This window comes from Lactuca sativa, chromosome 8 (genome assembly GCF_002870075.4).
Source record: "Lactuca sativa cultivar Salinas chromosome 8, Lsat_Salinas_v11, whole genome shotgun sequence".
NCBI classification, from domain to species: Eukaryota; Viridiplantae; Streptophyta; class Magnoliopsida; order Asterales; family Asteraceae; genus Lactuca; species Lactuca sativa.
Window position 1 is genome coordinate 82,355,148 of NC_056630.2, and position 11,794 is coordinate 82,366,941.

At 40.6% G+C, this 11,794-nt stretch overlaps 3 protein-coding genes and 1 non-coding gene across 4 annotated transcripts; 3 read left to right on the forward strand and 1 right to left on the reverse strand.

Annotated features, from left to right (window-relative positions):
- Positions 1-2,877: 2,877 nt before the first annotated feature.
- On the reverse strand, positions 2,878-2,984 carry LOC111896163 (small nucleolar RNA R71). Its single transcript, XR_002851822.1, has one exon. It is a non-coding gene; the product is annotated as a small nucleolar RNA R71 (small nucleolar RNA).
- Positions 2,985-4,059: 1,075 nt separating this feature from the next.
- On the forward strand, positions 4,060-4,380 carry LOC111896065 (uncharacterized). The gene has a single exon (XM_023892089.1). It carries the CDS (start codon positions 4,060-4,062, stop codon positions 4,378-4,380), a length of 321 nt encoding a protein of 106 aa, XP_023747857.1.
- A 900-nt stretch (positions 4,381-5,280) lies between these two features.
- Positions 5,281-6,847, forward strand: LOC111896064 (uncharacterized). The gene is made up of 2 exons (XM_023892088.1): positions 5,281-5,868; positions 6,305-6,847. The coding sequence occupies exons 1-2, from the start codon at positions 5,281-5,283 to the stop codon at positions 6,845-6,847; spliced, it is 1,131 nt and encodes a 376-aa protein (XP_023747856.1).
- Positions 6,848-6,877: 30 nt separating this feature from the next.
- LOC111896063 (uncharacterized) lies at positions 6,878-7,599 on the forward strand. Its single transcript, XM_023892087.1, has 2 exons — positions 6,878-7,011; positions 7,074-7,599. The coding sequence occupies exons 1-2, from the start codon at positions 6,878-6,880 to the stop codon at positions 7,597-7,599; spliced, it is 660 nt and encodes a 219-aa protein (XP_023747855.1).
- Positions 7,600-11,794: the final 4,195 nt, after the last annotated feature.

Genomic DNA, 11,794 nt, shown 5'->3' on the forward strand with positions numbered 1-11,794 from the left:
TTGTGTTATAGGAGGATTATAGCTCGGGGGATCGAGCGGGAGTGATTTCCGGGATTTGCGAGTTATCGAGATACGCGAGGTGAGTCTTCTCACTATACTTTACCTTGAGTAGGTAATCAGAGTTACGTGACAGAGTATTTGTATGCGATATGTATGTTATGGGTTGTATTGCATTATTTCTATGTGATTTATGTTGTGCATGTTTATAGAGCTGGAACCGGAAGGTTCATAGAGATAGAACCAGAGGGTTCACAGAGTAGGGTCCACGGAACCACAGAGTTATAGCCTCGAGTGGCTAATATGTGTTATGTGTGGTATTTTGGGGAAATCACTAAGCTTTGTGCTTACAGTGTTTGGTGTTATTTGTTTCAGGTACTAGTGATGATCGTGGGAAGGCGCCGGCTTGATCAGTACACACACACGAGATTTTTATGTTATGAGATCTTGGGATTTTTATATGGCATGGATTGAGTTTCAAAAATTGATGTTTTATGAATATTAAATGAATTATCTTTTTATAAAATGCGAAAAATTGTTTTGAAATTTACGGTGTTACAATCTCACAGTCATAGTCTTTCACCACATCCAACCATCTCTTCCGTCGCGTATTTAGGTTGGGTTGGTCCATGAGATACTTCAGGCTTTTGTGGTCTGTGTGTATGGTGCACCGAACCTCGTACAAATAATGGCACTAGATCTTGAGGGCGAACACCATCGTCCCCAACTCCAGATCATGGGTGGGATATCTTGTCTCATGAGGCTTCAACTGCCTCGATGTGTATGCTATCACGTGCCCTCTCTACATCAGCACCGCACCCAACCCGTATATAGATGAAGAACTCGGCAAGTTGGTCTATGGACTCGATGATTCGCCCCTGTTTTCAGAAAATTATATAAAGCCTATCAATTCCCGAGACCAAAAGCTTTTTCTGGAACTTTGGAGCGATTAATTTGCGAATTAAAGGATTCTTGGAGCTTTGAAACTCGAAGATTGCAACCTAGATACCAATTTGGAAGAGATCTAAAAGCAAAATTCATTCTCTTTCCCTTAAACTTTTGATTAGACTATGTTTCAACCATTAGGTTTAGTTTTTGAGATGTTTTCTGTTGTAAATATGAGCTAAAACTCATAACTTCTGTTTAGGCTACATGAGTTTATAACTATGATTTGATTTTATGGTTGGATTAATTAGATTTGGTGAAATTGTCTTGTTGAGCTTGTTAAAGACCCTTATGTGTTGATTATGATTATTTTTTTATGTTAGTAGTAAAGTTATTGAGTTGCATGAATGTCATCTTAATTGCTTGAATCATACGGATTTGTGAACACAATATTTTATGCCTAGTATTAGTGATTATGAACCTAGGATTAACTAGAAAATTAGTAAATCAATGTGTAAGCATGTGTGATAAACAACCATACCTGAGTTAATTAAGTTGATAAATTTAGTTAATATTACAAGTCTAACTTGATCCAAATTTGTAATCTAGGAAACTTGTTGGTTTAATCAATTGGCCACTTTTTGAATTAATTAGTTTGCTATGGATTAGTAATAATGAATATGAACCTAATCACATTGAATCGATAGCCAATGAAAAATTAATCCATTTCACTTGCCATGAAATCGACCATAGGAATAAATGATTGGAACCTGAATAGAAGTCTCTTTTAATATTGAATCTAGTTACCTTTTATTTGCAATAGTTGTTAGTTATTTTAGGTTGAGTGTTAGTTATTTATTTAAGTTTCTAGTCTTGCAAAACTAGAGAAAACCCTTCTTTTTATTGTTAGTTTTAATTAGATAATATTAGTAGTTAGTTTAATTATTACCGTTCCCTGTGTTCGATACCATGCTTGCTTGAACTAAACTGCTAACAATAGGTACACTGCATGCGTGTGTTTGTTTTTATTTAAGTTTGTTAGGATTAAAACTAGTTGGTTTAACACACATCAAGTTTTTGACGTCGTTGACTGGGAACAGTTTTAAATAGATATTTTAATTGCTAGAGTTTTTGATCCTTTGTTTAAGATTTATCTTGCACAAAGTTAATTTTTTTAGTTTTCTGCTTCAGCCGTGAACTCGTCGAGTCTAGTCGAACTGACTCGACGAGTCCATCACATTTTTCATTTTTGTTTTTTGTTTTTGTTTTGTTCTTTTTATGCGTGTTTTTCTGTTTTCTTTCAGGTATTTTATGACCCAAGGATCAAATTCATCTTTGGTACCACCTCTTGAAAATCCGAAATGAGCTCTGAGGAAGGACAAGAATAAGATCGTTGAAGAGACTAACCCGCAAAAGCAGTCACCTTTCAAGGACCTTAAATCTATTTTTGAAAAGAAGAAAGGAAAGAAAGTGGGTGAGTCTAGCAACCAAAAGAGCGAAGAAAGCAAGATAGAAGGCTTTGAATATAATCCTAATCCAAAAGAAATCGAATACGAAACCGAAACAAAAACCGAAGAAGAAAGCGACCAAGAAGGCGAACCCGATAACACCATGGCTAACATCGATGATATCACCATGGGCGAATATAAGAAGAGGATGCGTAATGATATCGGACCAGGACTCGTGCAAACCACGATTCCAGCAACTGCTACCTTCGAGCTAAAAGGCAACATACTCGCCCAACTCAAGGACATGCCATTCTACGGGAAAGATCACGAAGACGCATATAAGCATATCGACGAGGTCAACGACATAGCCGACTACTTCAACATTCCTAATGTGCCTCGCGAGACTGTTTTGCTTCGTATGCTACCAGTGACATTTAAGGGAGCCACGAAAGATTGGCTAAAATCACTCCCTCCAGGGTCCATCACCACATGGGCCAAAATGCGTGAAGAATTTATTGACCAATTTTGACCTCCTTCAAAAATAGCAAAATTGAAGAAAGCCATTGCCAATTTCGAGCAACAACCGGGCGAGTCACTATATGAGGCGTAGGAGAGATACAAAGACTTGTTGAGGAACTGCCCCCATAATGACTTGAACATTCAACAAGAAGTCTCCATTTTCTATGATGGAGTGAACTTGACTACTAGGCAGCTCCTTGACTCCTAAGGACCACTCACGAAGAAGAACCCCGCAATCATAAAGGAGCTAATTGAAGAATTATGTAAGCACTCTAGAGAATATCATAATTCAAGGAATTATTTGACTTGAAGGGCGGTGAACTCGGTGTCCAACAATATGGCGGCAGTGATGGCTAAATTGGATAGTTTGAACCGAAGAATGACAAAGATGGATCAATCCATCCATGCCATCCGGGTGGGATGTGAGAACTCTAGCGGGCCTCACCTTACTAAAGATTGTGATCTAGACGAGCATGGGAACCAAAAAGTGCAAGTATGTTATTCTAGTGGCGATACATATGATGAAGATTGGCGAAAACCGAAAAAAGAGTGGTTACCATATGATGAGTACAAGAAGGAAAAGGAGGAGAAATATCAGATGAAGACAAGAGAGTTTTATAAAAAGGAGGAGCCGGTGCAAGAAGAGAAATTGGACTTTGAAGATATGCTCACAAGATTTGCAGCTGCATCCGAGAAAAGGCACAACGAAACCGATGCTGCAATAAGAGAACAACAAGCCATGATGAAAGAGCAGCAAGCATTGATGAGGAACCAACAAGCTTCTATTCTTAACATTGAAAAACAGTTGGGCTAACTTGCACTCCAAATCAATCAAAGAGCACCAGGTTAACTTCCAAGCAATACTGAGAAAAAATCGAGAAGCGCTCAAATCAACATTGTGATGACTAGAAGTGGGAAGATAATTACCCCTATGACACCTATAATGAATGAGAATATAAAAGAAGTGCAGAAGGAGCGGAATGAAGACCCGAAATCCCAAACAGTCGACCCGACTCGTCGAGTTAGAGATAAGGACTCGACGAGTCCAAAGTTTGAACAAAAAAATGATCCCCCGTTGAAACCTTATCAACCTCCATTGTCATTTCTAGGCCGGGATAGACAAGAAAAGCAGAATGAAGATTATCAAAAGTTCATGGAACACATCAAAGCCCTCCAAATCAATATTCCTTTCATCGAAGCGGTTGTATAAATGTCCAAGTACGCAAAATTCTTAAAAGAGCTACTCACTAATCGAAAGAAGTTGGAAGAGGTGTCCCAGGTGGTGCTTAATGAGAATTGTTCAGCTGCAATGTTGAACAAATTACCAAAGAAGATGGGGGACCCGGGTAGCTTAACTTTTCCATGCCAATTCGGAAACCTAGCTACTAGTTATGCATTAGAGGATTTGGGGGCGAGTGTTAATCTCATGTCATACAATTTCTTTAAGAAGTTGAACCTTCCAGATCCGAAACCAATCCATATGGCAATTCATTTAGCAAATAAGATGGTGACATTTCCAAAGGGAATATGAGAGGACTTATTGGTCAAAGTTGATAAATTCGTATTCCCCACAGACTTCATAGTGCTAGACATGGAAGAGGACCACCAAGTGCCGATCATTCTTGGAAGACCTTTCCTAAACACCGCAAGTGCCATAGTAGACATGAGAGAATCCAAGATTACCCTTCGGGTGGAAGATGAGTTAGTTACATTTGGAGTTGATCGAGCCATGAAGCATTCCAAGTATAGTGATGACACGACATTTTCGGTGGACACTTGGGAAGAACTAATGGAAGAATGGAAAGATGACCACCCAAAAGAACCCGCCATTGCCCTTGAAGAAAATTTTGATGCTGAAAAAGACTTACAGGAGATAGAAAAACTGCTTGAAGAAGCTAAATATGAAGAAATAATCAGAAATGCAGAAAGGTCGACTCGCCGAGTCGAAGGCACTGACTCGACGAGTCCGTTTGAAAAATCGCGACCAGACGGGGACTTTGGCCTCGAATCGATGAGTCCCCTCTCTCGACTCGACGTGTTTAGTGTACAAAATATGAAATTAAAGCTAAAAACTCTTCCTGAACATTTGGAATACACATTTCTCGAAGAAGGTGATCAAAAGCCTGTTATCATTGCTTCCGATCTCACCAAAGCTAAAAAAGAAGAGTTAGTCCATGTTTTAAAGAAAAGGAAGAATTCCATCGCATGGAAAATTAACGATATAAAACGAATAAGTCCTTCATATTGTTCCCATAAGATAATTCTTGAAGAAGGTGCGAAGCCGGTAGTACAACACCAAAGGCGTTTAAACCCAAACATGCAAGAGGTGGTCAAGAAAGAAGTTGTCAAGCTCCTAGATGCGAGGATAATCTACTCCATTTTCGATAGCCAATGATTTAGTCCCATTCAAGTAGTGCCAAAGAAAGGAGGGATGACGGTCGTCACAAACGAGAAGAAAGAGCTTATACCTACACGAACGGTAACCGATTCGCGGGTGTGCATCTATTATCGAAAGCTAAACGATGTCACTTGCAAAGACCAATTTCCTCTCCCTTTTATTGATCAAATGCTTGAGCGTTTATCAAGCCATAGCTTTTATTGTTTTTTAGATGGGTTTTCAGGCTATTTTCAAATCCCCATAGATCCAATTGATCAAGAGAATACCACTTTTACTTGTCCAAGTGGAACATTTTCTTATCGACGCATGCCCTTTGGGTTATGCAATGCGCTGACGACCTTCCAAAGATGCATGACGACAATATTCCATGACATGGTGGAAAAATCCATGGAATTATTCATGGATGAATTTTCTATTTTTGGCTCATCTTTTCATGATTTTCTTACTAACCTCGATTTAATGTTTGCTAGGTGTGAAAAGACCAATCTGGTATTGAATTGGGAGAAATGTCACTTTATGGTGAAAGAAGGCATTATATTAGGTCATAAAGTATCCAAGACGGGGATTGAGGTGGATCGGGCGAAAATTGACACTATTGCTAAATTACCCCCACCAACTAATGTAAAGGGCGTTAGGAGTTTTCTAGGTCACGCGGGTTTTTACCGCCGCTTTATAAAGATTTTTCAAAATTTACTAGACCTTTAACTCAACTACTTTTGAAAGATGCACCTTTTATTTTTTCTAAAGAATGTTTAGCCTCTTTTGAAATTTTGAAAGAAAAATTGACTACGCCCCGATCATTATCGCCCCGAATTGGAACTTACCATTTGAAATAATTTGTGATGCAAGCGACTTTGCCTTAGGAGTTGTACTTGGCCAAAGGGTTGACAAGCAATTTCAACCCATTTATCATGCCAGCAAGACCCTTAATCCTACCCAAGAAAATTACACCACAACAGAAAAAGAATTATTATCCGTGGTGTATACCTTTGATAAATTTCGTCCCTATTTAATTTTGTCTAAAATTACTGTGTTTACTGACCATTTTGTTATTAAGTACTTGTTTACCAAGCGGGATGCGAAGCCGAGGTTGATCCGATGGGTGCTTCTACTTCAAGAATTTGACATCGAGATCAAGGACAAAAAGGGGATGGAAAATGTAGCTGCTGACCATCTTTCCAGATTAGAAAATCCAGCAAGGGGAGAGATAGACGACAAGGGTACTGAAGATAGTTTCTCGGAAGAGTACTTGATGGTGATTATGGGGGAAGAACTTTGGTATGCTAACATTGCAAATTTCTTGGCTGGGGACTTTCTTCCAAAAGGGCTCACTCATCAACAGAAAAAGAATCTCTTTTCAGGAATAAAATATTATTTATGGGATGACCCTTATCTTTTTAGGAGTTGTGCGGATGGGATTATTAGAAGATGTGTATTTGACAAGGAAATCCGTGACATTCTAGAGCATTGCCACAATGGGACAGTAGGGGGACATCATGGTGTACAATTTACTGCTAAGAAAGTTTTTGATGCAGGGTTCTATTGGCCTACTATCTTCAAGGATGTTGCTACATATGTGAGGGAATGTGATGCTTGCTAGAGAACGGGTAATATATCGGCAAGGAATGAAATGCCTCAAAGGAGTATTCAAGTTTGTGAAATCTTTGATGTTTGGGGTGTGGATTTCATGGGACCATTTCTTTCATCCAAAGGCAATAAATACATACTTGTGGTGGTGGATTATGTGTCAAAATGGGCAGAAGCGCAAGCATTACCAACTAATGATGCTAGGGTCATGGTAAAATTCTAAAAAAATTATTTTCTAGATTTGGAGTGCCAAAAGCTTTAATTAGTGATAGAGGAACCCACTTTGCTAATGATCAACTAGCGAAAGTGTTGCAAAAATATGGTGTACGCCATAGATTTTCAACACCATATCATCCACAAACAAATGTGCAAACTGAAATTACAAGTCGGGCACTTAAAACGATTTTTGAGAGATCGGTGGGTAGCAATAGAAAGGATTGGGCGGATAAACTGGATGATGCACTTTGGGCCTTCCGAACTACATTCAAGACACCTGTTGGAACCAAACCCTATAGGCTACAATATGGTAAGAATTGTCATTTACCCGTGAAGCTTGAACATAAATCCTATTGGGCTTTAAAAACATGCAATTTTGAGCCAAACGAGTTGCGTGCAAATCGACTATTGCAAATGAATGCTTTGGAGGAACTGAGGAATGAGTCTTACACTAACTCATTGATTTATAAAGACAGGACTAAAAGATGGCATGATGCAAGGTTGAAGGGCAATAGGGAGTTTGAAGAAGGGCAAAAAGTTCTTTTGTAAAATTCAAGACTAAAGCTCTTTCCGAGAAAATTGCACACTCGTTGGTCCGGGCCTTTTTACAATCAAACATGTATATCCATATGGGGCGATTGAGTTATGGAGCAAGGATGGGTCGAGCTTTAAAGTTAATGGGCATAGGATCAAGAGATACGAAGAGGGAATGCCAAAGGATGAAGGACTAGAAAAAGGGTTGGACTTGGAGAAAGCCGCTGCAACGTAGAGCTTTGGAAGGAGTCCAACTAAAGACTCCTAAAAAAGAAGCGCTTACGCGAGGCAACCCACTGCTTGAGTTTGCTTTCTTTTTACCTTTCCTTTTCGTTTTGTTTTTCGTCTTTTATTTTATTTTATGTGGTTTTCTTAGGATTTTTTCAATCTAAATCTTCTTATTCGTCTAAAATGATTGCTTGAGGACAAGGAAGGTTTGAGTGTGGGGTGTGGTGGAAGTATTTCAAAAAGAGTAAAAATTTTCAAATTTTTTCACACAAAGTAAAGGACTCGCCGAGTCAGGTTACCTACTCGATGAGTCCATTTGAAAATGAGACCATTAAATCGCGATGCTACTCGCCGAGTTAGGAACCTACTTGACGAGTCGACTTTATAACCGGAAAAAAATAAATAATTTAAGCTCTGTAAATTAGGGTTTTTACCCTAATAGGTAAACTATATTCATTCCATCAGCCACCACAACCCACTTGATGAGCGACTTCCTCTCAAGCGACAATTTTCCAATTTTGTGCTTTCTTCCAATTTCTTGCCAAAAGGTTAGTACTTTCACCCATAATTATGTTAAAGTTTTGATCTTTGGTGGTGTAATGGACATAATTTGTTAGATTCCCGATTTTTGAACTTGACATGAATTTTAGGGTTTTGATTTTGGTCAATTTAGTGTAACGACCCGTCCCCGGTATGATGATTCCATAGTATTTAATTAGAATTTTGCAAGAGGGACTCGGCGAGTTCATGGCCTGACTCGCCGAGTAGGGACGGGATTTCGAGCACGTGTTAGTCGGCGACTCGGCGAGTCCATATTCGGGACTCGGCGAGTCTGCCTGCCTGGGAGAAACCCTAAATCCCCGGGTTGCTCACTATTTAATCCACCTTATAGCCCCCAATCTCGCTTTCTTCACCCTCAGAAAGCTGTGAGAAAACCCTAATCCATCTTTGAGTGATCTAAGTGTTCTTGTGTTAAATTTTGAAGGCTTGAAGAAGGAGAAGAAGAAAGGAGCAAGGAGAAGAGGTGTAGAGCAAAGATCCAAGGGCAAATCAGAGTTCTTTGAGGTATTCTTCGGATTCCCTCCTGTTTTATGCTTTTAACCTCCATTAGAACTCTTCTAGATCTAGTTTGATGCTTCTCTCAAGCCTTATGATTATATGGATGCCCTATTATGTCGAGATATCCTTAGATCTGTTCATTTAGGAGTTGTAGAGCCCAGATCTATTGCCTTTTTGAAGTTATCTTGCATGAAAACCCTAGATCTAGCCTTTATTATGCTTTTTGAGCCATTTTAGCTTCATGGATGCATATGGGCACGTAAAGATAGAATCTTTACGTGCTAATCGAGTTAAGGGAGTCCAGATCTATTAGTTTTATACACTGGATTCAAGCAGAATCGAGTTTTGAGTTGCTGCATGCAAGCGACTCGGCGAGTCGAGTCGCGAGTCCCCGTTTTTCCCCTTTTGAGTGATGACGAGTGGAAGCCTGTGAGTAGTAGAGTGGACTCGGTGAGTCGGAGAGTAGACTCAGTAATGGAGGGACTCGGCGAGTTGTTCATACAACTCGACGAGTCCAAGGCAATCTTCTTAAGCTCAAGAACAACTCGTCGAGTTGTTCATATGACTCGGCGAGTCGGATGAAGATTGTCTGAGTTCTGGGATAGAGAGAGTACTCGTCGAGTCGATGCCATACTCGACGAGTAGCCACGAGTGGGGTTGTGAAATGAGATTAGAGACTCGGCGAGTTGGTGGCCCAACTCGGCGAGTCAGGTCAACTGTGGGTTGACTTTGACCGGGAGAGTTGACTTTGACCAAGGGTAAAAGAGTCATTTTACCCCAGTGCAGTGTTTAGTATTTGATTGAGTGTGTTTATGGCCTTGTAGCCGGGGAGATACCGGAGCAGCAGCAGTTAGCTTCCAGAGCCATTCACACAGCAGCCAGTTCACGAGGTGAGTTTCCTTCCAGTAGTAACGGGTCTAAGGCCACAATGCCGGCCCGTTTAGCTAGCAGTCAGCTTCGGACCCCGATCCGATGTAGTAGTTAGTATGTTTGACGCCTTCGTGGTTCAGACCGGATATGTGTTTATGCCAGTTGATATGTTTATGCTATGTTCAGTCAGCTTCGGTCTTCGGTCCGATGTAGGGGACAGAGGTCCAGTCAGCTTTGGACTCCGGTCCGATGTAGGGGACGTAGGTCCCAGTCAGCTTCGGACTTCAGTCCGATGTTTCAGTCAGCTTCGGACTTCGGTCCAATGTCCTAGTCAGCTTCGGACTCGGTTCGATGTAGGGGACGAAGATCCCAGTCAGCTTCGGACTTCGGTCCGATGTTCCAGTCAGCTTCGGACTCCGGTCCGATGTAGGGGGCAAGGCCCCGGTTAGCCGGACTTCGGTCTGATGCAGTGGGCAAGGCCCAGTATGTGCTTTATATGTTTGTGTGGTATGTGGTAGTTTGGGGGAGCTCACTAAGCTTCGTGCTTACAGTTTCAGTTTTGGTTTCAGGTACTTCCACAAGCAGAGGGAAGGGCTCGGGATGATGGCATCGCACACACCACAACCACAGTTTTTATCCTGGGAGTTGATCAGTTATCTTATATATGTTTTGATACAGTCATGACACCGTTTTCTCATTTGTATTTTAGTATGGTTTTGAGATTTGCAACGCATGGTTTTATTATGATATACTCCGTTTTATGATTATGGTTATATTAAAAATGAAATTTTCGGGCCGTATTTTTGGGTCGTTTCATTTAGAGTGTTATAGTTGAAATTTTTTATGAATTAACACTTGGTATACGACCCTAGACAAACCCTTGAAATGAATTTTGAGTATACATGGCTGATTTGTTCCGAATCAGGTCCGATTTCCGCGAGCAGTTCATCTGACTCGCCGAGTCTGTTCATGGACTTGACGAGTCCATGCTGCAACTGTCTAGGATTTTAATTTTTAATGTTTTTGCGGTTTTGTGGTTTTGTTTTGTGTTGATTTTGAAGAAAATGTTCGGAGTAGGCCAAAGCTTAAGGGGAAGCCGAGGGGAATTCTCGTGGTTTAATTTTCCACAAGTCGTTTCAAATCCCACTTTGGCTAGGTGGAAGAAAAAGCTCAAGACACTCAAGGGAAAGGATATTTACATGCTGAATGAATTGAACTGGGAATGGATGGGTCAAGTGGGTTTGACAGAGGCGTTAAATCCTTATTTAACTAAGATTTTTGTTCAAAATGGGATATTAATTACTTGCAATGGCTGGAGGAGGTTGTTCCAAATTCAAGAACCAGTGTACCGGGAGCTTTGCCTAGAGTTCTTTGCCACGGTATCATTCTGGGGAGGGAATGATTTTTCTAATCAAAATGTCTTAAATTTCTGCCTTGGAGGTGAATACCGTGAATGCAGTATGGCGGAGTTGGGTTGGAGACTGGACATCTATGATGAACATGAGATTACGGCTTAAGCTTTCGGGATGTTTTTGGAAAATTGTCACAAAGATTTTCCAGAGGGAACGGTTGGTGCAACTTGGTGGAATACAATAGCGGATAGAGTATACATTCCTTCGGCGGCTCAAGAGGGGAGCATAAGATCCCCCATTCACTGTTTGATTCACCGCTTGATTACTAGTACCATAAACATGTGGAAAGATGATGACAAGGCCCCGAACCTTGATGTGTTTTATTTATGGTGCATTATAATGCCCAATACATTTTGTAATATCATGTATTGCTTAGCGAGGTATTTGGGAGAGGGAGTGGAGAAGAATAGGACCACTTCAAAAATAAATGGAGGAATGTTTGTTACTTTATTAGCAAGGTCGTATGGTGTGTTGGAGAGAGGAGCCAGTAGCATGTTGACTATGTTACCAACACCTCTATTTAGTGTTATGCTTTATAGGAGGGCAAGAATCATGGAAGACTATGGTGGTGGCCACTTTGCAATCCCAAGTGATGACGTGGTTGTAGCGCTCGGGGAACCAGGTATACGGGTTAGGCCAAG